General features: G+C 42.1%; 2 protein-coding genes across 5 annotated transcripts in view; one reads left to right on the forward strand and one right to left on the reverse strand.

The window, feature by feature from the left end:
• The window catches only part of LOC135492052 (potassium voltage-gated channel protein Shaker-like), a 55,228-nt gene extending 44,137 nt beyond the window's left edge, over nt 1-11,091 (reverse strand). For 2 of the 4 annotated variants that reach the window (XM_064778172.1, XM_064778173.1), the window contains exon 1: nt 1,424-1,837. In XM_064778172.1, the coding sequence (XP_064634242.1) occupies nt 1,424-1,683 (260 nt within the window). In that variant the 5' untranslated portion in view covers nt 1,684-1,837. Of the gene's footprint in view, nt 1-420; nt 490-1,423; nt 1,838-10,549; nt 10,577-10,914 lie in introns of those variants that run through there. The other 2 variants (XM_064778175.1, XM_064778176.1) reach the window with 2 other exon arrangements.
• LOC135492053 (U1 small nuclear ribonucleoprotein 70 kDa-like) lies at nt 1-24,720 on the forward strand. Its single transcript, XM_064778177.1, has 9 exons — nt 1-301; nt 3,887-3,949; nt 4,291-4,345; nt 4,679-4,743; nt 6,097-6,159; nt 16,804-16,885; nt 21,796-21,897; nt 22,179-22,478; nt 22,790-24,720. Exons 1-9 carry the CDS (start codon nt 161-163, stop codon nt 23,104-23,106), a joined length of 1,188 nt encoding a protein of 395 aa, XP_064634247.1. The 5' UTR covers nt 1-160; the 3' UTR covers nt 23,107-24,720.
• Nucleotides 24,721-25,689: the final 969 nt, after the last annotated feature.

The following is a 25,689-nucleotide window of genomic DNA, read 5'->3' on the forward strand; positions in this document are numbered from 1 at the left end:
CGGGGTAACGTGTGCATTAACGTAGAGTTGGCGTGCTTTCATGGCTGACTTGTTGTGATTCTCCGGTGTGTTTGACCGGGAAATACGCCGATTTCTACCCAAAGACAGACTCAAACTAGACTATCAAAAGAAATATTAGTGTCGGAAAAGATATAGAATCATGACGGCATTCTTACCACCCAATTTACTGGCGTTATTTGCGCCGCGGGACCCATTGCCATTCTTACCCCCAGTGGAAAAGCCGCCGCATTATGCGGGACACAGTTACGGTGGAGCAGCAAGCTATCTTGGTGAATTTGAGGTAAAGTGTGCAGGTTTTTGAAAATCTCTTTGTCTAAAACACGTTGCTATTTCAAGTGTATGAGGTGTGTAAAGAAAAGATAACTTAAACGTATATAAACCACGATAAAGTTGACTTACAAACTGTCCACAATCGCCGACACGATGGTAGCCATAGCTTGCTTCACACATTTGGAACACAAGCTGAAAATCCCCACTGGTTGGACTGCCTCGTTCCTGGTATATGTCTTCTAATCCCAAGGCATTTAAGTCTCAGCCATTTTCACTTTACCAACACTTGTTAAGGTTTGTAAACCTTTGGCTAACTAGTCACAACTGCAAGCCCCTAACTGTCCAATTAATAATTAATGACTCAGTTTTGCATAATTTAATACGACAAAAATCGCACAGGAGTCTCTGGCTTGGCTGTTGAATTGATTGCCGCTACACCAATCCCATTTGCAGAATTTGCCGCATCTGATTTGAAGAGTTGAATCAATGATGTGCTCACATCTCTAGCCCATTGCGTAGCAAATGAATGTGAGGAGAGGTTATAAAGCATCGATGTTGGTTGGTTGTATGCAGACAACGGACTGGACAATCCACGCAACACAATCTGACAATGGCTTCGGCTGCTAGTGCTAAGTGGCTGAAGACTTGGGTGACGGGTAGACAGTGCAAAATGAATGTCATTGTGTGATGTGGCAGCTGTGAAGTCGTTTACTGGGGAATAAGTCAATCCTTGTGATCTCACTTTATGTCTTCTGGTTATCAATGAGCTTATTATTGTATTGGTTGACATGGGACAAGATAATGTCCAAGTCTGGTACAATTTAAAATCAATACACTCTTGATGATTACAGTGATTATTGGTTGGGAGTGTCTTCATGTTTACTATGAGGAGAGATGTGAGAGAGATTTTAGTGTTTGTAGGGCCTATTTGCTGCTTAAAAATGTACGTTTTGTTGGCTTTGTCAGTGACAGTGGTGTTGTTGTTCCATGTGTTTACATTTTTGGCTATTGTTGAAGAACGTATTGATTTGATTTCAGAGATTGATTATCTTTGAAAGTATACACTCATCTTTGCCTTCCTTGGTGTCATCCCTCTATAGGCCTACTGGAGTTGGTAAAAAATGCCACATACCTGTTGACTTTGATTGAAGGAACATATCCAGTCGGAGAAGAGGACACGTGATCGTTGGGATCGTGCCCCTCTGTGGGTGTTAAATCCTGAGTATACCTCTTTGTCTCATCCTTCGTAGATCCACTGAAACTACAGCGACTTTGTCTCTTGCTTCCCGTGCCAGAGTCATGGTCATCCTTGTCGGCATCAAGGCAATCCGATGGACCCTCTTTCTCCAACTTGGGGTCCTTTTGATCTAGCTTTCTGTACATCTCCTTCATTTACTCCTCTTGACGCCAATGTGGCCAGTTCTGATATCCACATTCAGCACAGATAATCCTCCAAGTCAAGTCCATGCAAAATATTGGCCATCACTTGTTTGTAATCGCTTGAGATGGTGAGATGCTCAGGTGGTGATGCCTGCAGAGATGACCAAGAGGATAAAACTGGGGGCTAATCCCGATGTAAACAAGTAGTGTATCTCTCCTACCGCTAGTCTTATAGCAATCATAGTCAGAGAAATAGATCTAAAGCTAATTTTCACCAGAAATTTGGTGAGACTTTTCATTTGGCAGAGGTAGTGCTCTAGAGACAGTGTAGCCCATTGCATGTAAGAGAGAGGTAGGCACGGTAACGAGATACCAGGCGATGAAGTGTCAGTGCTATAAATGGCCCATCAAGAAAGTGGGCCAGTGCTGAAAAACATCCACTGCAATTTGTGTTGTACAGATCTTTGTAGGTTCCTATGGAGAGATGACGTGTGTACGATTGTGCTTCTAGCATCCTCCAAGGTAAACCTTTAGTATGTAGGTAGCAAAGGTAGATTTATTATACTGTAACTGTGCAACATTGCATAGGGGCCTACATGTGCAGCGCAGTGTGGAGATTCCATTCATTAGGTAGGCCTACCTGACATGCTTCATGATGTACCCCCTGCAAGTGTACAGTAAAATGAGTTCTTGTACATTGCTTAAACTCACCCTTCAGTTCAGGTGAAAAGTACAAGAGAACAATGCTTTATCATGTTCGACCAGTATACACGATGATTAGTCAGCATATGCCATTAGTCTGACCAACAGTTATAGGATGGGAGGTCTTGGAGAATAACCAAGGTCATGTAAAAAAAACAAGGTGATGATTTTTCAAATACTTCCTTTTTCAAATGCTCTCCACATAATCATGAATTGAACAACAAGAGTCTACTTGCTGTAAGGATCTATCTATTTTTGTGTCCTAGTCTAAGACCATTTGAATGGCATGAAAATGCAAGACTCCCTGGGAATGGCCTATGTCCAATTCATGCACAGCAAGAATTCTCCCCTCCTGTCTGAGGAAACAAGATCGATTAGTGAACAATCTTTTACGATTGTCACCCATTGATCGGCATGGTCCAATATGATCATTTTTCATTTAGCAGGTCAATACTAAGAGACAAGGTAGATCAACTAGATCACCTATGTTTTACCCTAACTATGATGCCCTCGCTATCAATCACTCAGTAAGACTGCAGAATCTTGACGAGATGATTTGGCAATAACAACCAAGCCCTCCTCCCCAAGGTCATACTAAGACATGGTCTCAGGCAAAATGCCAGTGTAGGTTCAATGTTCGTAACTAAATGGATGCTATGTATATAATGCATGCATCAGTTGATGTGATTTGCTACAGACTATGAGTGTCAACATGACTAAGACGTCAAGACTGCGACCCATCCTCCTTACAATGGCACTAATATTCCACACTCCATCAAGTCCACTAAATGGTGCCCCACACTACGCTGTATGTCGGTGTGTTACTACATGTACAATATCGAGCTAATCCATAAACTATGTCGCTATAGAACCCTAATAGTCTAAATGAAGCACTACTTCTATAATGTGATGAATAGGGTTTGATAGCATACCTTCTGACAGCGAGATATCATACCCAAGACTTGGTTTGGTCCTGGTTTGGTTCCTGTTCATATTGAGAAAGAGGGAGACACCTTTGTTAAACCAGATGAAGGAAGGAATAGAGTAAGACTAGGGAGTAGGAAGGTGGACAGGTCGCTAAGCATCCGATTAGCCGCCAAGATTCTCTCTGCAGCTAATGTATTCTAGGTGCTCTACGCTCCAGTTTGATCATCATATGAATGAGGGGATGTTGATGAAGGAGCCCTCCAGATGGCACCACAAGCTGGGATGCTCCTTATCATTGCCTTGCAGAGCATAGTTGACAGTGTGGCTCCCATTGTTATGATTTGGTCTCATACAGGTCTGATGGCTTCTGTGATTTCTATCATTGATACAATCTGTGCAATGAACATTATTTGATTTGTTGACAGCTGAAATAAGTTATGATGGAAAATAGAATAAATTGAACTATCTTCTACAAATGATGACCCCAATTACCTATGAGGGCTTAAAAATGGGTTTTGCAATGCATTGCTTTAAGTTGTCAAACTTAATCTTTCATGTGAATTTCCACATTCTAATTCTATTCTAGGACCCAAAAGACACACCACCACCGACAAGAGTTGAGACAAAAGATGAAAGAAAAGAACGCAAAGTGAGTCTTCGGTTTCCAAACATTTCAAGTCTGTCCAAATAGGTTTCCAGTGATGATGCCTGGGGGAGGAAGTGCTAGCCAACCATCAGTGATGGCCTTAAACTTTCTACTGATTCAAACAAGAACTGTGGGTTCCCATCTAACCCAAGAGACTCAAGCCTGCTGTGCTAAAGATCACTCCAGTGATATATGGTTATGAGGTCATTGCTCCTGGTGAAACAATGTATGTGAGTTGATACATTGTAGTGGTCTGGGCTGCCTTACTTCTCAGATTTGTGTACTTTAGATACCATTATTCAGATTCAACCCGATACTGACGTCTTCTTAACATTATTTTCCAGAATAAAGAACGTGCTGAACAGATTGCCTACAAACTTGAGCAAGATTTAGCTCTGTGTAAGTAAGAGATAACTCAACTGGAGTAGATAATCAAATTCCTGGACGAGCCTACTAGCTGGCTCAGTTGGTTTGCCACTGATGTAATACCACAGTCGTTTATTTTAAGGTTTGGGTAGACTAGTGCCTTATTGACTGAGGAAACTTGTATGTGATAATTTGGTGTTTCATTGCAAGAAGACAAGTGGGAAAAGCCCTGTATGATTCTGTGCTGGGACAGTGGGCTGTAGTAGAGAACCCTGTGTTGACATGTTTGTCTTCCCGATTATTTTTACAAATCATAACCAGAGCTGTGGGTGTCAGCAAGTGCTCATTGTCATGTTTACTTTCCAGGGGATCCATCGAACAATCCTCAGGCAACCTCGGACGCCTTCAAGACACTCTTTGTAGCAAGAATTGTAAGTACATTGATCTGACTTGTCTCACTTGAGGCATTTTATGATAATTTGGGTGAAGATTCCTCGAGCGATACATGATGAAGGGCTTATTGGTTTTAGTGTAAACATTATCACGATGAAAAAGCAAATGTTAAGCAGTCTTCTTGCACGATTGATTGAGTAGAACTTGGTATTGTTTGGTGTGAATGATGGATAGTCACATTAGTTGATACGAGAGAATCTTAGAGAGGGAATCTTAGAGAGGTTCGTCGCCTGTTCGTAAGAAACAATCGCAGTTTGTTTGATGCCATGTATCATCAATGTAAGCATCACTGTGAGTTTGTATCAGTCGGGGGAAGAAAGTAATTGTCACCCAGGCAATATGTACGGTGCCCGTCTCTTGGTTTTAGGACTGCACTGGTGACTCCTGCTTTAACACACAAGCTGTCACAATCTCCCACATCTGAAGCAGAGATAATGCTGCCCCCTATCAAATCCATTTCAATTTGAATTCTAAAATAAAATTTGCTTACAGTGTCTCACATTTTGTGGAATGGCTGTGCAAAGTATTGATTTTATGTTTTTAGATTGGTTTGTTGAGTGCTAAATATGTCTATAGAGGACTTCATAAATGGCAATTGTAACATTTGCAGGCACTGCCACTGGCTATGTGTATGTAACTGGTTGCTTGACTATTGACCAGTGACTCTGCTTGGTAACCTGGATGTTCGCTGCACTGTACATATTGTCATGCTGCACTGTGTACTGTATGTGAAGAGACAAGCTGCAGTTCAGGCATAGTTCGCTCTCACTAACTGTTTACTTGCCTCCTTGTGTACAGGTTAAGATGCATGTATACTGCTTCATCAACACCAACCCTAGGAAAGGCAACCAAAGCGTTGTTTTTAAGCCAGGCTTTTTATTGACTCAATATTTCATTTCGTTCCAAATGTTATTCCAACACTTCGGTGTCCCTTACAGTATCGAGTGAGCTTTGTGCATCAATCGAGTCGTGCCATGGTCTACCCATATTGGCCGATCTGAAGATTTGCTCAAACTCGTAGATTTCCAAAAAATGTCATTCACAAGAATTCAGTTTGTTACTCAAAGTTATGGAAAAGCTACAACAACATTAGGTTCCACCCTGGTTAAGGCCTAAGATGATGTCATTCTAGATTCATGTAGGCCTACCGGGTACTGTTAGAACCCTGCATTGGCTAAAATGTGATAGTGCTGAGTGAGTATTAAGCCTTTCTGGCTTGCTGCTAAGTGCTGTCTTGAATCTCTTTGTTTGCCTGAATGCTCTCATTGCATATTTTGTGAATGAGAGCTTGTTCCCCAAAACCTAATTTGTGAACTTTTATTTAATTTCAGAACTATGACACCAGCGAATCAAAGCTTAGGAGAGAGTTTGAAGTTTATGGCCCCATCAAGACGGTAAGCCATCATTTCTGAAACCTTTCTTTCATACACCTCAACACCAGGTGGATGTTCTCAACTGTTTGGACTGCTAGCCATTTGTTCAAGCATCATATTAGCCCACTCTGCAACTGATGTTTTTCCTGCCTGGAATTGAACTTCCGATGCGAGATTGATGCAACTTTTGACTTCCTGTAGTGTTGTCAAATTATGCTGAATAAAGTACCAATAGCATGCCGGCACTGGCAGAACCTTGTGTTGTATTTGTCTTCACGATGTGTGGCTCACCCTTTGTTTAAAGGCAGTTCTACTTGTATGAAAGATGTACTGCTTTCTGCACTATAGTCAAGTAATCTATGTACATAAACTCAGCATAACTCAAGTGGTGATGATCAATAACTGACTATGGTGACTTTCTTCATCATACACACATTTGGGTGTAGCCTGGAAATCATTATCTCTGCTAAACACGGAGAGATGCTAGTTCATATGCATGTATGATGTAGCTTCATTGACAAACTCTTCAGGGTGTTGGAGAATAGGTCACGTTGTGATTGAGTGGAGGTTTGTGTGAGAAACAAGGTTCATCATTGCTCATTTGCTGTGAATGAATCTTGTTGAAGCATTTGGGGAGGTTTTTCCCTAAATTGAGCAGGAACGCATGGAATTTGAAAAAAGTCTGTTCTATTTCTGTACAACCAGGTGAATCGATAAAGATCCACACAAATCACCCAACCTGTAACTGTCTACAAAATATATGCAGGGTATTTTGACAAAATGACTTGCGGAGTTATGTAATCTGGCCCCTCACACTCCAGCAGTTTCTATTGTCCACAACAGAACTCTTATGAGAGGCAACAATAAGATTGGTGTTGAAGTGGAACAAATACTACAGGTACAATTGTCTAAGTCTAGTAATTGTTATTTGCGATCCATGTCATTACATGTACTTGTTTTTCTTTGATGGTTCTGCCACACAGCCAAATTCAAACTCATATTTTGTTTGGCCATTGGTTGATGAGTGGACAGCTTGTAGTGTCCGTGGGGAATATTCTCGAATCCCTGTTGGCTTATTAGCCTTAGAAGCAACGAGAATCTCACATGGACTTGTCATCTAATTACCCCTGACTGCTTGTTACGCCGCACAGAGAAAAAAGTATTAGTGTAGCCAAATGTAGCTGAGAAATCTATAAGTTTATCATTGATTGGGTATACCAATTAACATTGATGACAGCATGACGGGCTTGAGATAAGGAATACTAGTATGCTCGCCAATTCAAGCTAACGTTGACTCAGTTCTTGTACCAGCTGATACATGTAGTCTCTGGTCAACTTAGTCGGATTGTTACGCGAGTTGATGATCTCTTGTTTGAACCAAATGGAAAGATTGCTCATTATTGTGATGTGATACCCTTGGGGAGTATAAACTCCTCCGAGAGCAATGTGAACACTATAGTCAAAGAAGTTGGTGAAGTAATTGTCTTAAAGAAAAAAGCGCATTCTCTGCGTCTAGTTGAAATGAGTGACTTACGTTCATGGCTTTTCAAACCAAGAAGAAAAAGCACCTCAGAGAGATTCTTCAAAGTTGTGTTTGGGTTTCTCAATCAGGTGTATTGCTAGACTCATGTGAGCTTTTTGCCAACATTGGGAGTAAACAGTATTCATTGGTTTTATACAATCCCCAGGCAGTTCCGTGCTATGAAGACATGCAGTGATCATTGTGTTCTGTTTAAAAAGTGTTGTTTGAGTGTTAGCAACCACTGTGAATTGATGGGATAAGAACAAGAAAGCTTGCTATGTACCTCAATAGGCTGCCTGAGGAAAGCCACCTGTTCGATTGCTACGTGATCAATTTCGCTGTTTTAAGTGTATTCTCTTAAGTTGAGTTCCTATTCACTGACTGGTAGGTGCTGAACTGTTAACCATGAGAAACTCAATGGTTTATTCTAGATCAGGTGCACCTACCAATAACCAAGTCGAGTGCGTTTGTTGGTGTTGTCAAGGGCAGTTTCTGCTATGAGATATACACAGCAGCACAGCCAAAACTCTGAGGATCTAGAGCTTCTTAGCAGCCTTTTAACTGGTCAGTTTTGGTGGCAGGACCTTCTCCATGTTTGCCTGCTAATTGTGAACCGACTTGGACATTGGAATGGAGGAATCCTACAGTGTAGTGATCTTCAAAACCAAGTTGAAGACACCTGTTTGCACAGTCTTTTGTAAAAAGCCCACGTGAGCAGGAACTCTATTGGATACTGTTGGTTAGAGACTAGACTTATTTATCATTTGATTAGTTTTAGGAAGCCTTCTGATGATTAGATCTCAGCTCAACCGGTCAACCCATTCAAGTCGAAGAGCAATCAGTAATTGCAGTCATAACATAATGAGTTAATTATTTGGACCATTAAACTAATAACCTCCAAATGAGCTCTTATCAGAAATGACGGAGATCGTCTCAAACGTCCTTGATCAGTTTTTCACTCTTCAATGTTTGGTTTTCAAGTATTCGGTATAAAGTTTCCCCCATGGTCTAACCCCCCTCCTCTCTCCCCATTTCTCCTGCTTTGCAACAATACAGCCTTGATCGATGGAGAGATTCTGAATTGTGGCCTAAAAAATGCTGAGTTGATTGGTTGGGCCATCTCACAAAGCCAAATACTTATTGTGTATCCTATGGAGAAAAGTCCCTAAACTATTGAAATCTACCTATGATGACCAGATGTCATCAAATATCCCATTTTGAGCTCTGTACACAGAGAAATCGAACAGTACATAACTCAGAGGATCCATGATTGATACATCTACTAGACCTTTATACTTTCTTGCTAAGAAAAGCGAAGACATTTCGTCGCTGAGCTAAGCACGTTGACAGACAAAGACGAGCGCATGTTTGGTCACCAGTGGACAATATGAAGAAAGAAATGCTCGTATTGACATGAAGAATCCGATTATTCATTAGCACTGTGCCTGAATTGATTGCCATTGGAAATCTATCTGGCATTGAATCTGTATCAGTTGGTTATCTACGGCGAGTGATTTTCTGTGTGCATACCTTGCTACTGCAGCTATCAATACGTATCTTTACCAATCTGATCGATGGTGTCCCATTTTCACCAATGTCGACAGTTCATTTGAAGTTAGTCAGATATCAAAGGAGTCTTATTCATATCAGTCATGGCTGGTATAATTTGGGTGGCAAAAAACAGGATGCATGTTTTGTAAGAACTCAAGAGCTGGCACATTAAATGTCTCCTAAACAAAACTGTACTCTGGCAAAAGTTACAAGCTAAATAACTCATGCCATGCCTTTGCAATTATGTGCTTTATGCAATCGAATGCCTTCTGATCTGATTCCTTGTGCGATTCCTTGTGCGGTCCAATGCCTCGTGCCTTCCATGATCTGATGGCTTGTGTGGTGCCTTTTGTGATTTGATCCTTTATGCAAGCCAACATCTTGTGCAATCCATTGATCCAGGTGATGAGCCTTCCATTATAGCCAAGGCTTAGACATGTTTTTAGTGATCCTTCAAGTTAAATTGATTGAACTGTGTTGTAATATGGAATGGGTAGAACAAGTTTGGTTCTTTGAGTTGATGAAATCGTGTGTATTTATGAGGGACATTCACCAAAGATAGCTTGTGCTTCACTGGAACCTTACTTTTACCTTCTGCTTCTTCAAACAAGGAATTCAATTGCTCAACATAGTCATGTTGTCATGACTGTGACACAAGGCACAGCAATAGACATTGCATGTTTGCAGAACAGTTTAGAGTTTCCCCAACAAAAGAAGAATCGTCATGATTTTTGAAAAAATAATATAATGGTCTTGTTCTATATTGCTGAAAGTGACAAAATGCTGTTAAAGTTTGTTTTAAAAATGCACTACTTCTGCATCTGATATGATAAACAAAGAAGAAAAACTCATAAACTGAAAGAGTGAAGGAGGAGTTATCCTGTGCGTGATATACAGCATGTGTCAAGCAAAGATTTACACCTCATGCTCCAAGAATAGTTACGGTGTCATGTACTGTAAGGTAAGCAAAAATAGAACTGAGCATAAAGAAAGAAAAAAACTAATCCAGGAATTCACTCGAAATAAACAGGTGTACAGGCGTACATTGAGGATAACTGTTGGTCCAAGCAACTTATTCTCAGTCTGGCACCCTCGGCAGGTCATGGCCTTTTGTGTACCTTTCTCAAAGGTAGCACAGATAAAGAAGGGTTTCTTGGACCTATTGGATTCTACCAATGTTCCAAGCTTTGAAATACCTTGGCACAGCAGTCATGCTGCATTGTGACACATTTTGAGGGCGACGTGGTGGAACTGGTGAACTGCAATTTGAGAAAATAATGGTAAAAAATAAACCGGATGGAAAAAATAACCAATCCACCGGAGCAAAGCTACTCTCACCTCTTCTTGTTCTGACGCCGTTTGCGACTGAAATAAATATTTTCTCAAATTAAAGGCGTTCTTTGGTTGTAGACTTGTATAAGTTGAAATCAATTGGATGAAACTGAAAGGCATGTTTTTTTTATTTATTCCTGAATGTTTGATCAGACGGTGAGTGGTATTTCTGAGAGAAAGTATTTTCACTCACTCAACCCCAGTGCAGCTGTTTGTTGGGGGGACGGGACGTCAGCGAGTAAAATTCTTTGAAAGAAATAGAAGCAAGTTTGTTCATATTGAACTGAAAAATATGGCTGTCTTCTGCTCTCATCAGATATCGTCTGCTCAAGCCTGGGATTGAGTGAGTTAAACTAAAGTGTGATATTTACCGATCTCCTCCACTGTGATCGACCGGCTTACCAAACGAACTCCCACCACTGGACATCAACATGGCGTGAATTGTCTGCTCTGTCCTCCAGTGATTAAGAGAGACCTCCTGTACTCACACCTTCCGCCTGGTGGGACTGTATACCATTATAATCCTTAAATCTCCCTGAGTAGAGCCAGCCACGAAATATCCATAAAATTGAAAGGGTCTGAAATATCTCTGTTCTATTCCAAATTGTGTTTTAATTCTCCTCTTGGCTCTGGTGAATATCTACTACACCTGTGAAACATTCCAATTTGACCTGTTTTAAATTGGTAGTGATGGTTTCCTAATCATAATCCTTGTTGTTAGAGCAGCAGACGTCAATATCACCAAACACTCCGCAGACAGTTGTCCATATCCAAGAATTCTCTGCTGATGTCTGTTTTAGGGGTTCCATTCAGCGATTCACCCCAAACACATTCTTGAAACGCTCCGAAGTTTCCGATTTTAACGCAGGAAATAGGCCTACCTCATCATGTCTCCACCGGATGCATCTCATACCAATAAAATCGCCAATCTGTTCGTTCCATTTCATAATACTTCCAACCAGGTATCCAACAGGCCGTTCTATTCTTAACCACTTCTCTGATGGATGCCAGGTTCTCCACTGACCCAGAAACGATCTTACATCCTTTGGTTCAAGTTTGAGAAATCCCAATCACGAATAGGATGCCTTGGACTGGAGTCCCTGTTAGTAGAAGGGACAGCCCGAGAATCACGGTCTAGGCTCAACTACAAGCAAGCACGACCTGATGAGGTAGCTTGGTAGAATTCCAGTACCATTTCAATAATTTGATCTCTTATACCTGAGCCACTATATCAACTTGTTGGAAATGTATTCCACCAGGATGATATGAATCCAGTTGAGTCCTGCTGATGAAAACAACTCAAGGCTTCACTTTCACCTCTCGTGAGGACGTCGCTAAACCCCCTAAAAGTGGAGCGTAACTTCAACTGTTCCTTTCTCGGTTGAAGCGCGCATACACCAACTGTTTGAAGTATGTTGCATAGGGTATTCTGGATCCTATACATTTACAAGCCAAGTTTGAGTTTGATATGGATTTTTACTTGAGCTCGCCGTTAACAGTAGAAACTGTCAAGCCTTCGCTTGTTGAGGCCCACTTGCATATCAGCTCCAGTTTGAATGCATTGCACTACTTTCTACTTTGTTAGCTTTCCCACATATTCATAGACCTGTGTTTAGTGGTGGTTCTATTTGGTGGCGCCAGCCCTTGTCAAAATGACTTCAGAGGTTTGACTCCAAATACTGCCTCACAAACTGCTAGAAAGTGAAGCGTAGCTGTACATCAGTATCCCTATGGCATAACCATGCAATATAAACTAATTGGGTTTAGTGTAAAGCGGATAGAGACTTTTCCCTAGTTCATTTTAGGGGAAATTTACAAAATTGTTTTTATTTCATTTATTCTCAATGTCAGTTATTCTGTGTTGTTTTTGATGGTAGTGTTTTGCCAATGGTGTAAACATAAATGTGCACTGTATGTTCATGTATTTCCACTGAGGAGAAGTTTGGGGTTCACTTCTAAAAATGTGTCGACGTCTGCTCAACTGAACCATAGTCTGCCCCCATCAGATTCAATCAAAGAAAGCACATGTAATCTGTGAAGCATTCTTCATTGCATTTGAACAGTGATACAACATTTAAAGGTGAAAGTCTTGTGTGTAAAAACTGCTAAGTGCTTCCACATCGGTGTGTTGATCTGGTGCTTGTATTGTCATCGCTATAATTGGAAACTTGAGCAGGCAATGCCTTCATGTAGCTCAGTCAGAATGTAACCCGTTTCCTTGACCGGCAATGCCTTCATGTAGCTCAGTCAGAATGTAACCCGTTTCCTTGACCGGCAATGCCTTCATGTAGCTCAGTCAGAATGTAACCCGTTTCCTTGACCGGCAATGCCTTCATGTAGCTCAGTCAGAATGTAACCCGTTTCCTTGACCGGCAATGCCTTCATGTAGCTCAGTCAGAATGTAACCCGTTTCCTTGACCGGCAATGCCTTCATGTAGCTCAGTCAGAATGTAACCCGTTTCCTTGACCGGCAATGCCTTCGTGTAGCTCAGTCAGAATGTAACCCGTTTCCTTGACCGGCAATGCCTTCGTGTAGCTCAGTCAGAATGTAACCCGTTTCCTTGACCGGCAATGCCTTCATGTAGCTCAGTCAGAATGTAACCCGTTTCCTTGACCGGCAATGCCTTCGTGTAGCTCAGTCAGAATGTAACCCGTTTCCTTGACCGGCAATGCCTTCGTGTAGCTCAGTCAGAATGTAACCCGTTTCCTTGACCGGCAATGCCTTCATGTAGCTCAGTCAGAATGTGACCCATTTCCATTCCATCTCCACCATGTTATTCCCTCTTTCTTAAAGACACCTCCAACAGCTAGGCCCGAAGAGTGAACAATCTTACAACACTCAACAGTGCAGGTGGTGAGACCAAAGTTAATGTCTTGCCTTCTTGTTTTATACAACACCTAGTGACCATCTTACCCCCTGATTGTTCCCTGCCTCCTCAACAACTTGTATCCAAACAGACTCTTGCCCTGACGTTTCTCCTTCACACCTCCCGAATCCTGCGAGCTCATCACGTACATTTTCAACAATTTCAGGAACATCTAGATTCGCTGCTAAGAGTCCATCATCCTTGTTAATGCGAGTATTATCTGGGATGATATCTTTCTGTCTTTACGTTTGATTCAAGACCTCAAATTTTCCGTGTCTTCCATGCAGTAAAGTCACGTCAACTTTGCAGTTCCGAATTAAGTTAAAATTTACGCATCTATTTCACTTTTTTATTATATAGACCTATTGTATTGAAAACAAAGCGTTTAGCCAACCTATTGGTTCACCTGATTATTCTCTCAGTTCATTGAATAGCAGACCTCTACTATGTTCAATCCTTATGTCATAGCACACAATAGAAACTGAAGGATTATGGGTGGTCAGTGTTTGTGAGTTAATCCAGTTGGCCAAGTCAAGTTGCCTCATCCAAACTGTGTGTGGTGATGTCTGTCTTTGTGTTATACTTCATCTATTGTGAAACATAATAGTTCCTCCTTACCTGAACAATCTGCATGTGAAGTATCCATCAGTTAAGGTGATGTAACCTTGTACAGTTGTTAATAATGGATTAGAACTGATGAAATCAACACAAATGATCCTAGTTATTACTGACTGAATTGAATTGGGTTTGTCTCAGTCAATCATTGAACTCTATTCACTACAATCTAGCTGGAACCAGATGCATTTTATAGCCAAAAAAGAGAATGCCTGGAAAGTCTGTTTTGAAATCCTTTCTCATGTTAGAATGGTACATTCATGGAATGGAATGACGCATGATAGACTCCACCTATCTACATAACTGTTGAACGTTGGTCCTATTTCAACGCGGTTAGTCGACTTTCAACACATCTTCCGTAATCGCATACCTGCATGAGAATACTAATCATTTCTTGCTCAGCTGATAGATCTAGTATTACTTTCAACTTTGAAGCTGACAACACACAAACTATCGCTTGCAGTAATACTCGATATGTACACTTGGTTCTGCATACATGTTGTTGTGCTTAATCATAGGTTTGAAACTTGAAACACGACATGTTTGGTAAAAAGCCCAAAGGGCATACGCGCCTACTCATGCTCTCTCTGCTTCCCAAGTAGATCAATCTCCACGTCATATAGAAAGCTACAGGGGTGCATTCGATTTTTCGTATTTGTTGATTTTATATCTGTGTTGTATTAATTCAGCAGAGGAATTGGATCCACAATGTCACTCCTATACCAGCAGTGTGGATCACTGACTGAGGCATGGCTCCAGGACACAAAGTGACATGTGGACACAGTCTGCTTTTTGGAACTGACAAGGCAGAAGGTGCAACTGCCTGAGGCACATCTTACTTGAGTACTCAAATAGATCAGGTTTCAGTCCTGTCTATGTACTAAGTTGATTGTTGTATTAGAAAACAAAGTGTGCATTTTGCTAAGCTAGATGATGTAGCAACTAAAACTTGTGCTAATGATGTTTTATGTACCTGGGTGAACAGGGACTAGATGTTCCTTCCAGCAACATGGCTGGTATCTGTAACTCCAGAAGAAACCTGCATATCTAAGGGGGTGAGTGCTAACTACAGATGGTGGAAAAGCACTTTTCAACGGGACCTAGGTGTTGAACACATGACCAAGCAGATTATTTGTCCTAAAGCTGATTAGGCTGTTGTATGCCATAATTGGCTTGTTTATAAACAGCTAGATCATCACATAACTGACCAAACTTGACACCTCCATAATCCTTAACAAAGGTGGACAAGTTTGAAGTGATGATGTAATCAGTGGTCTCTGTTAGCTTTTGGGTCTGGCAAATCTTGAGTCCTAGCTTGAGTGGACCTGTCTGTTACCAGCAGGCTTGGGTATTGTACTGGCAGGCTATGGTGTCCAGCTCATGATCTCATGTATAAAAAATGACGTTGACTTGGCAAATTCCGTTGAATCATTGACCTTTGACCTGACTATGATCGACTAGCGGTAGGACAGACAATCAAAATGATAATCAGCGAGCCACAGTGTAAGGGTGACTTTAACCCCCTGGAAGAAAGATCAATGAAAATCATAAAAGGACTCACCTTGTCTTTGACATGGGCACCTTGTAGGGGGCTTGTGACGGACACTGCGCTGTTAGTTCAGCTAGTATAAATGTGGTAGATGTGTGCACGTGTTGTTCCTCATGGCCAATTCTTCCACGGCGGCAATGTGCACTATTTGCGATTGTAGTCACAAGTGACCAAGAAAGTCATCTTTGGAAAGATTACGTACTCATACGTTCAATATAGCAAGACAAATTAATATCTTATTATCGGCATTATATCATCTTTATTCTAATCGAATGTATTCCACGAAATCAATGAAGAAATCGGTTGAGGTTACTCATTACTGCATGACGCCTTTAATAGCTTGAGCGTGCCAAGCGTTCTTGAGACATTATGGATCAGGAAAAGAGACGTTACCTAGCAATTATCACATTCGCAAGCTTATTTTCTTGTTAATTAAGTTTGCTCTCATGCTCGGTGTAACTTAGGATGCTAGCTTATAGAGTGGTGGTTGTCCAGGTGTCAGGGCTGAGAGGTACCAGCCAAGACCACTAGGTATAGGTAGAAGTGAGTTCTTGTTTGCTGGATGGTGAAGACCACGAGACAAGATCTCAGTGTTGAGTTGGAGGAGAGGAGGAGTTGTTGGCTTGCAACTTGCCCTCCCTGCACCCGGGTATGGCGTGACTCAGCGTGTCAGTTAACCACTTGTACCCACCCACCCAGGAGGGGTTGCACCCTGAAGAAACACGCATCGCAGCCGTGATTGATTCGTTGGACACGAGGCGATTGATTCTCTTTTATGAACAGATTAATTTCAAGGCTCATTGGACGTTTAAAGAGAATGTCAGAGTAATTTCTTCAGCTGCATGTCTTATGCTTGATGGATTCTGGGAAGCTTTCCCACCATCTTGGTGGTTCTGTTCAGATCATCCTGCCACCTGTTGTCCATCAACTGCCTTCCTCTTACCATAGATTGAATGGTGACCTCACCTCCTGTTGGCAATAGAGATCCTCTCTTGCAGTAATATGCATGGCAGTGTGCTCCCATCCTTCTTGTCAGTCAACCTCACCAATGGAAGGAGGGACAGCATTCATAAGAGCCTCACTGGAGGTTTGCAGATGATCAGAATTGTTGCTTTTTCCTCTGAGAAATCAAACATCAACAAATAGATCTTGCTTTCTTCTTGAGTGTTTTGCCAGTTCTTGCAGATGGTGTAACTTTATTTAAGTTGTTTCATTCCATATCGTTTCAGATCAAGATTGCCACAGACAAGGACACTGGTAAACCACGCGGGTATGCCTTCATTGAGTATGAACATGCCAGGGACATGCATTGTAAGTAGACACCATGTGTACCATTGTTACTGGTCTCTCTTCAACCAGTAAGATCAGAGCATGCACCTGAGTTGAGAGCTTGGTCTTATTCAGGGGTTTTCCTATAAAGAAAGCAACATAAAAGTTGTCTTGACCAATAGGCATTGTTAGGTACTCTAAGTGAGAGATTAATAATCATAAACATGGGTATGGGGTATTGTAATAGATTCAGTCATTTGACACCTCAGCTCGCCATCTTTGAGTTTCGTAATCACAGTGTTCTCATTCATGAAGTTAAGCCACAAATACTGAGGGAAGTGCTGCAAGTTGTAAAGAACCACACCCTTACTGAATCATTGGCATCCAATTTAATGAATGAAAGTGATAGTCTATCTGAACTTGGCCTGATCATCAATTGGAGTGTTACCATCTTTGTAGTGTTACAATCTCAGCAGTGTTTCATCCACTAAAAGTTCACCTGTTGTCTGCATACTATGTTATTTGTCTAAGCATGTTTTACTGTGGGGATATGTATTGAAAAAGAGCCACGCCCTTAGGGGGTTGGCTTCCACTGCTTGTAACTGCTTATTAAGACCGATTATATCTTTATGTAACCAAGCAAAGATCATTGCCGTGGGGAATATGATACAGCGTCCAATTTAAAACCTCTTGTATAGAAATGTGAGATGTGTTGAAAGATTCTATTGTTTTAGCGTGTAGCCTTCTTGCATTCTTTAAGGGTAAGTATCTGGTTTATTAATTAAACACACGATGATAACAGCCTAAATAATTCCTCATGATATATACTGAAAGAGGGAAGATATTTTCAAACTGCCAACTGTTTCATAATACTTGGAGAAGTTTTTGTTGATGCAGTGAAGGTGTGCTTGCTGTGGTATGCATCACGCATTGGGCATAATCAATAGAATTGCTTATTTCAAAAACCATCTACTTGAAATACCTTGGCTCATTAATTAACTACGCAGCGTATAAATTACCATAAAATTGACTGATTCACACTGTGACGTCATCATTTGGGTGCCATCTTATGGCAGTGTGTCAAACTATGCTTGGTCTGAATCCAGTTGAGAGTCGTGACTGGAAGGGTGTATTGAAGGGCAGGTCTGTCCTGGCAAGCCTTTCAAGAGGTTTCAGCAATTTCGGTGAAGGGAATTGGTGCCAATTCCACTCTGTAACATTCATGTTGCTTTTTTTGAAGTGCTCGAGCTGAGCTTTTGGCTCTAGCAACTTGATTCTTAAGTTTGGTTTCATTCTGACTGGGTTGGGACAGATTCCTTTCATCACATGCCTGCTTCTAGAGAAATGCGTTTGCTGCCGTATTCTAAGGTAGAAATATAATAGAGAAGTGTCTCATCTGTTTGAAATCAGGTAAATGTGCAATCGGGTTCATGTAGTGTATAAACAGGTAAATTGACGCAGATGGTTCCAGTTGAGGTAAATCATAAATGAGACATTACCACAGCCAATCTCACCGTGTTTGGCAGATAGTAACACTGGTTCTATTTGTTTATCCCACAGATGGCTTGTGGCCACTGAGCCGAGCACTCTGACTGTGATGCGATCACTTGCTCATCTTATAGTGGTACTCCTAAAAGACACATAGGTTTGTATGTGTGGTAAGAGTCGACCTTCAAAACAATATATATAATGAAAAGCGGGTTGGAAGATTGGCTTAAGTGTTTCCATACAAGAATTGCCTTAGGCATTTATTGAAAAGGAGCATAGCTGTTTGAAGATTCTCGTGTTTAAAAGTACTTCTGATAATCATAACCCATTTTGATGCTAAATACAGAATGAAGATGACAAGAGGGGACGTAATGGGCACTTCTTACTTGATGTTCAGGGGCGGGCTGGTTGATGAACAAAATGACCTGTGTAGGCCTATTTCAAACAGACTCGGTTCACCCCTCCAGCAGTTCTAGGTGAAAGTTGCTGCAGGCAGCCTGGCAGGGAGAAAACACTTTCTTGGTATCAGTTTAGGAGGGGATGGGGTTGTCGTGTTTCTTGGGCATGAGTAAGGAGGAATGATAGGTAGAGAGGGCGAGCAGGTGGGGTCTGAAATGAGAGTACTCTCTAGGCAGTGAAATAGTTGATGGAAGGTGGGTTTGGCCAAAAGATAAGGGTGGTTGATGAAGTTGTTGAGGAAGTAGATTTGGGTAAGGGATGGGGATAAGGTATACATTTGAAAATGGTTTGTATCAGGTAAATGAGTGTTCACTGGATGAAGATGGATCATTGACAGGTGGTTGGCCTTCTCATGGTGAACATTCTGATGAAAGATCATCTGTCCAGTTCTTTCCATTGCCCTGTTGAAATCTGGTGATATACGTATGGGTAGGAAAAGAAAACTAAACGATAGGGAAAAAATATTGACCATTTTCTCGAGACTGATGATCAGGGGTCATTCTATGGAAATTGAAAATGCTGTCATTGTCACTGCCCGTGTGGCTCCTGCTTGACAAAGTTGTCTAAAGGGTTTACTATTGAGGCCGTCTTTACCTTCCACTGATCCTGGCGGTGAGGTTGTCACTCTCACACGCCACCTATTGTTGCTTTGACCACAACCACCTAACGTCATAGTCGCACAGGCCGTAATGTTTCCGATACACATATCTGACGACAGGCTGCAATGAGAGCTGGGGTTTTTAGAATTGATTTCAGTTTATTATCATATAGTTAGTTGAGCAAAGTACAAAGTAAATGTCTGGTTCCTGGTGTAAGTTGGCAGACTGCATCTTTCATTAGAATGTTCACCAATAAAGATGTGTTCATCAGCAGCGTTTGTAAGATGGCCATCACATATCGGTAAGAGGAGTATCACATGTTTGACATCACAAACACTTGTTCTTCAATACGGCAAAACTTTTTACTCTGTCTTAACATTCTGAGTGATAAAAAACCCTTCAGTAATCAATTATCTATAAACTTCAACCTGTGCTATGAAATGAAATTCTGAGGTGAATGCTGTTCAAATGCAGAACATGTGGGATTTTAACCCATGATTAGCAACTCACTCAGTCAAATGCTGTTTTTAAATTCATTGAGTCTTCATTTATAAAGTCAATGTGACCTAAACAATTATCTGGTCAAAGCTATCAAACACACAAACCTTGCAACAGCTTGTTCTCAATCACATTTGACTTGCGCAAGTGTCAATTATTGAAAACTTGTACACAAACACTGGGGGATTTGAGATCTTGGAAACAAAAGTGATTAACACAAATCTCACCCAAGGTGTGAAAAATGACTTTGGGCGACCACACCTTACCTCTATAAGCAGTGTTACATTGACTTACCAGCCCATGAAAATCTATCTAGTGTAATTCGTAAAGGACACCGCGGTTGATATAATTTCTGCCAGATAATAAGCTACTGCTGACATGTCAACACTGGTGTATCAGTGTTATAACAAGGGTCATTACGTGGAAATAGATACAATTCATTCATGTCAACGCGAGCGTCGCTGTATGAAACCATTAGATTGATTTTCCTCGGCCCTTAAACCAGGTAGGTCAGGTAAGGTTCCAAATCGTGAGGATGTATTCTGGGAAGGAACTATCTGACCGCCCTCATCAATCCGTATCTGACATAATAACGGAAGTTGTAATGCCAGCGTAAGTTCCGTATACTAATTATCCGATTTTCAATTCGATTTCATGGCTCTAAATGAGCTGTCAGGTAGGTTGTCTACGTCAAGAGGAGGAGCAGCAAGCAGTACGGAGCAGGTTCTCACCGCACATGCGGTCGGTGGCTAACAGGAATTTTTTTCAGTTTTTCTTCCCCCATCTTGTATCATTCAAGTCTACTGCTATAACAGAGGGACAAGTTTGAGGAAGTTGAAAGCAATTCTATGTATGTTTTTGGTCTTTCTAGGTCAGTTGCCCTCTGATCACGGGTAAAAACGTTGTTGCTGTCAACTGGGTGAAAGCCTTTGATTTAGAGGAAACACTGAATGTGGCGGGCCAAAAGAGCAAACAACGCACTGAACCTCGTTGACTAGACTGGTTGACAGTGTGGAGTGCGATGTTTACTCAATAACTTGTCCCTCTGAGTTTGTTTTCAGCCAGGTAGGTAACAGGCCAACAACAAGAAGAAGAGTATCTAACCTGAACTCGGAAACAAGTGTTCGTTATAAACTCTTGAAGGACTGACACCTTGTTTTGACCACAAAACCAGCACAGCATCCAATGAAATGCACCTTGTGTTGTCAGTATTGGCTCCTTCTCCGCAGGACGATTCTTTGGTTCTGCACAGCAGTCCTTCAGGAGTTGAACTTCACTTCAGGATTGTGACCTCAGTTCTTGTTTCAGATGTGAATGTGAGTATTGTTAACCCTTGACCTGCTCAGTCAAAAGATGTCAGAAAAATAGGATATGCAGGGTCGATATGAATTATACGAAGTCATGTCGGTTATTTGCTGACTATATGAACCGTAGAGTGGGTCTTTCTGGTACTTCACGAAAACTGAAATTCAGAGATCTCCTCATTTCAATGTGCTCATTTCAAGTTGCAAAAAGGAAGTCGAAATTACAATATCTTTGGTGAAGTGTATTCCTTTGTCAACCTGTAGTGGAGATCTGTACAGGCATGGAATGATACTGCTCATCTTTGAATGACAATATCCATGTTTATCTATTGAAAAAATACACTTGAAATAGTGTTAGACCATTGAAATGTAGGTCAGTATGGTTTGTTGGTAAGTAACGGTCAGTCGAATTGAAATGTCATCGGTAAGTTCATCTGGCTTCTTTTGATGAAAACAGCGGTGAGCAAGGGTTGTACATTTCTCCTGGTGAGCTCATCTTGTATTGCAGGTAAAAGGTAAAGCACTAACTGTATGTATTGTGTACAGTGTTCTTGTTCGTTTCTCTCACGACCCCTACTGTTATATTCCCTGTATCTGGTTTTAGCTGCGTATAAACATGCCGACGGCAAGAAGATTGATGGACGACGTGTGCTGGTCGATGTGGAGCGTGCGAGGACGGTGAAAGGTTGGAGACCAAGAAGATTAGGTAAAAAAGAGAAATCTGTCCCTGCGTTCAGGTGAAACAAGGTTTCTCTTACAAATATACCATTATGGACTGCATGCTTGCCTCGTTATAGTGGTGGCCATGAATTGAATCTTTACTGCAGACAATCTTTAATAACACGTGTACTGGTCAAATGTTCACACTAAGTTTCCCTGTCGGCACAGTGCTAGAGTCCGACTCATTGTTCAAAGCTGATTGCTTTTAGCGATGCCATGTCTATCCATCTCTCTGCTGCTTTCATCATCAAAGTGTGTACTTTTCAGGAGGGGGACTAGGGAGCACAAGGAAAGGCGGACCTGATGTGAACAGTCGCTATTCTGGCCGTGATGATATGAACAGGAGCCGCTCGCGCAGCCCTGACAGGAGACGTCGTCGCAGCAGGAGTCGTGAGCGTCGCAGGAGTCGTAGCAGAGATCGTAAGAGGAGGAGTCGTAGCAGGGAGAGGACTGACAGCAGGGCTGACGGCAGACGAGGTGGTCGCGATGAGGAACGCGACGAGAGGCGTCCTCGTGGAGAGGAAGAGGATGTTGCTCCTCGTAGACGCGGCCGCGATGAAGAGGAAGGTAAGAGTTCAGTTCTAAGTAGTAGATGCCAGACTTTTAATCACATCGCAAGCTCCTCTAATGTTTCTCTTGGAGGGGAACTTTGCCTTGCCCCAGCACCGGCCCCCAGTTCAACTAGAATGAATCACTATTGAGCGTCTCTTTAAAAGCATGTCAATTCGAGTAAAAAGACTTGCCTACCTAGTGTCTGTGTATCATGTTAAACCGACAATGTTTTGATAACGAGTGCCACAACTTGTCCAGCAGACTGCGCCACCTTTCTCTGGCACGATCTTCTCTCACATGATTGAATGCACCCTTGTTACTTACAGAAGCACCACGTCGTCGACGTAGAAGTCGATCCCGTGACCGTGAACGTCGTCGAAGCAGGTCGCGTGATCGTGAACGCAGGCGTCGCCGCAGTCGTTCGAGAGAGAGGAAACCACGTGGTGGTGATGAGATTGTCGCTAAGCAAGAGAAGCACTATGCTGAGGAAGGTGAATATGGCTACGAGGATAACGGTAATGATGCTAACGGTGAGGAAGAGGGACAATATCGTGAGACAGAGATGAAGGTGGAGAAGTTCCAGGATGACTTTGAGGGTGGTGGCAAGACTGAGTATGGACAGTATGGTGAAGGTGATCATTGAGGTGTGACTGGAGCCTGGCACACAAGCAACCAGATGGAGAGTGACAGACAACCTGGAAATAGACAACTCAAAGTTGACCTGATCTGTTCCTGTCGCCTTCTCATTCTCCAGTGTGTTCTGTAGTTCAGTGTGTCTTTGGTTAAGGTGAGAGTGGTCACTTGACAAGGATAGTCGAGGAAACTTCTCAGCAACCTTTGTGTGAGACATGTGTTGATGTACATTACAGGCCAGGGAATTGTATTTCTCTTGTCTCTGCTTCTGGCATTTGATAAAGTAACTCACTAGATCATGTGGCCTTCTCTTACCGCAATTCTTGTAAGACTTGCAATGATGTGTTCAATGTTAGTGCCGATTGGCGCAGCATGTAGGAAATCATGTGTGCACCGGTTTGATCATTATGACCCGTCAAATTACACATTACGTTTTGGAACTCATACGAATAGCTTGCAAACTGAGGTCGGTTATCTCCCTGCCATCATCCAGAACATCGGCATCATGGTAGGTGAGTAACAGGAGCCTTGGTACAAGGCATTGGCAAGTATGTCTGATGGTGGTTGGGGAAACCTGCTGAGTGACATGTGGTGAAGGTCAGTGTATAACCAATGTTGAAAATCTACAATGGTGGATGTTTGATAGATTTGACTTGGCAGTTTTATCTCGCTTACAATCATGTGTCACTTTTCATTGCTTCTTTACCTCTTTTATGCTCACTATTATGAGGTACTTCTAGATGTCTCCACAGTATGTTTTTCATTGCCATCTCATATTGTGTGGGGAGTTACAGAAGCAGTAAACTCTTTTCTCTTACTGAGCCTAGTGGGTCATACTTCTCTCCAAGACAAGCACATAAGTACTTAGCCTGTGTATGCGTATAGTAGTGAAGGACATTCAACATTCCTGTATACACCCTTATCATAACCTTCAACGTAGAACATGAGGCTGTTTCGATAGAGCCTGCACAGTAAATGTGCCATCCGGGTCATCAAAAACTCATTGCTTCAAAGTACTTTGAAGTAATGAGTTTTTGGTGTCATGCTGATGGGTGATGGAAGTAGGATTAGGTGTCTCAGTGTTGATCGCCACAGGTGGATTGGTGGAACTCCAAGCACCAGGTTTTATGATATCGGTTATTGACAGTGCTATGGAATTCAGTCTTTATAAAATGATGGCACTGTGTTTGCTGCCTATTGATGAAGCCAAATGTTTATGCTTGTAAATATCATGAAAAATGTGCAAAAAGAGTTGTGTGCATTCGGTTATGGAAAGTGTTTTGTCTTGTGTCCTGTAAATCAATTCTCAAACTCATCTCGTTAATTTGCTCACAGATTGAAATGCTCTGACTGCATTCTTCTCAAAGTTTTAAATTGTACAGAAACCAAGTTTTAAATGAAGCGAGTTCTCCGGGTTCTGTTAACTTAGCAAATACTTTCAAACCCGCCCTGGTTGTGTGGATAGGAAGTCAGTAATGAATTTAAAAGGTTATTTAGCTCACCTCCTGGTAACATTTACTGTCTTAGTGATCAGGTTGGGTATATGAGAATGTATGCACGTTGTAACCTTAGTAACATCATGTTCTCTCTGCTCGGATTTATAAGAAAACAATAAAATCATCAACCCAAACTTTTGATTTGTTATTGTCTTGTTTGATTTTTGATTGCCTTCAGCCTCACACCGCGATAATGGTTGCTTCCAATATTCTGAGAACTATCCTTCTACGTTATTTCCTCCTGCTCAGTCTAATGCAGGAGGTCGTGATATCATGAATAAGTGCCCGTCTTCAAGAACATAGTGAGATATGAGCTTGTCCAAAAGTGGTAGGTTGTGACGTAGGAGAAGAGACGGCCAGGTTGTGCCTGTCTTCAGAAGTGGAGTGAGATGTTGGCTCCTACCTGGTCAGTAGGCCCTGGTGGAAGAGACGGCCAGGTTGTGCCTGTCTTCAGAAGTGAAGTGAGATGTTGGCACTACCTGGGCAGTAGGCCCTGCTTGAAGAGATGGCCAGGTTGTTCCTGTCTTCACAAGTGGAGTGAGATTTTGGCTCCTACCTGGGCAGTAGGCCCTGGTGGAAGAGACGGCCAGGTTGTTCCTGTCTTCACAAGTGGAGTGAGATGTTGGCTCCTACCTGGACAGTAGGCCCTGGTGGAAGAGGCGGCCAGGTTGTTCCTGTCTTCACAAGTGGAGTGAGATGTTGGCACTACCTGGGCAGTAGGCCCTGGTGGAAGAGACGGCCAGGTTGTTCCTGTCTTCACAAGTGGAGTGAGATGTTGGCACTACCTGGGCAGTAGGCCCTGGTGGAAGAGACGGCCAGGTTGTTCCTGTCTTCACAAGTGGAGTGAGATGTTGGCTCCTACCTGGGCAGTAGGCCCTTGTGGAAGAGACGGCCAGGTTGTTCCTGTCTTCAAAAGCAGGGCCTCGTTCCTTCCTTTTGGCCTGGTCACATTATAGGTTCAGTAGGTTTCAAAACAAGAACGTTCGAGGATTGCTCCGAAGTAATCCTTGCTATCGAGCTCATTCATTGGTCTGCTTTGAGATGGATTATCAGGTTTGGATCTGCTGGTGCTGCCCTTGGCTCTGGGTGCAACAGCA

The sequence above is a fragment of the Lineus longissimus genome, chromosome 8, assembly GCF_910592395.1.
Source record: "Lineus longissimus chromosome 8, tnLinLong1.2, whole genome shotgun sequence".
Classification (NCBI taxonomy): domain Eukaryota; kingdom Metazoa; phylum Nemertea; class Pilidiophora; order Heteronemertea; family Lineidae; genus Lineus; species Lineus longissimus.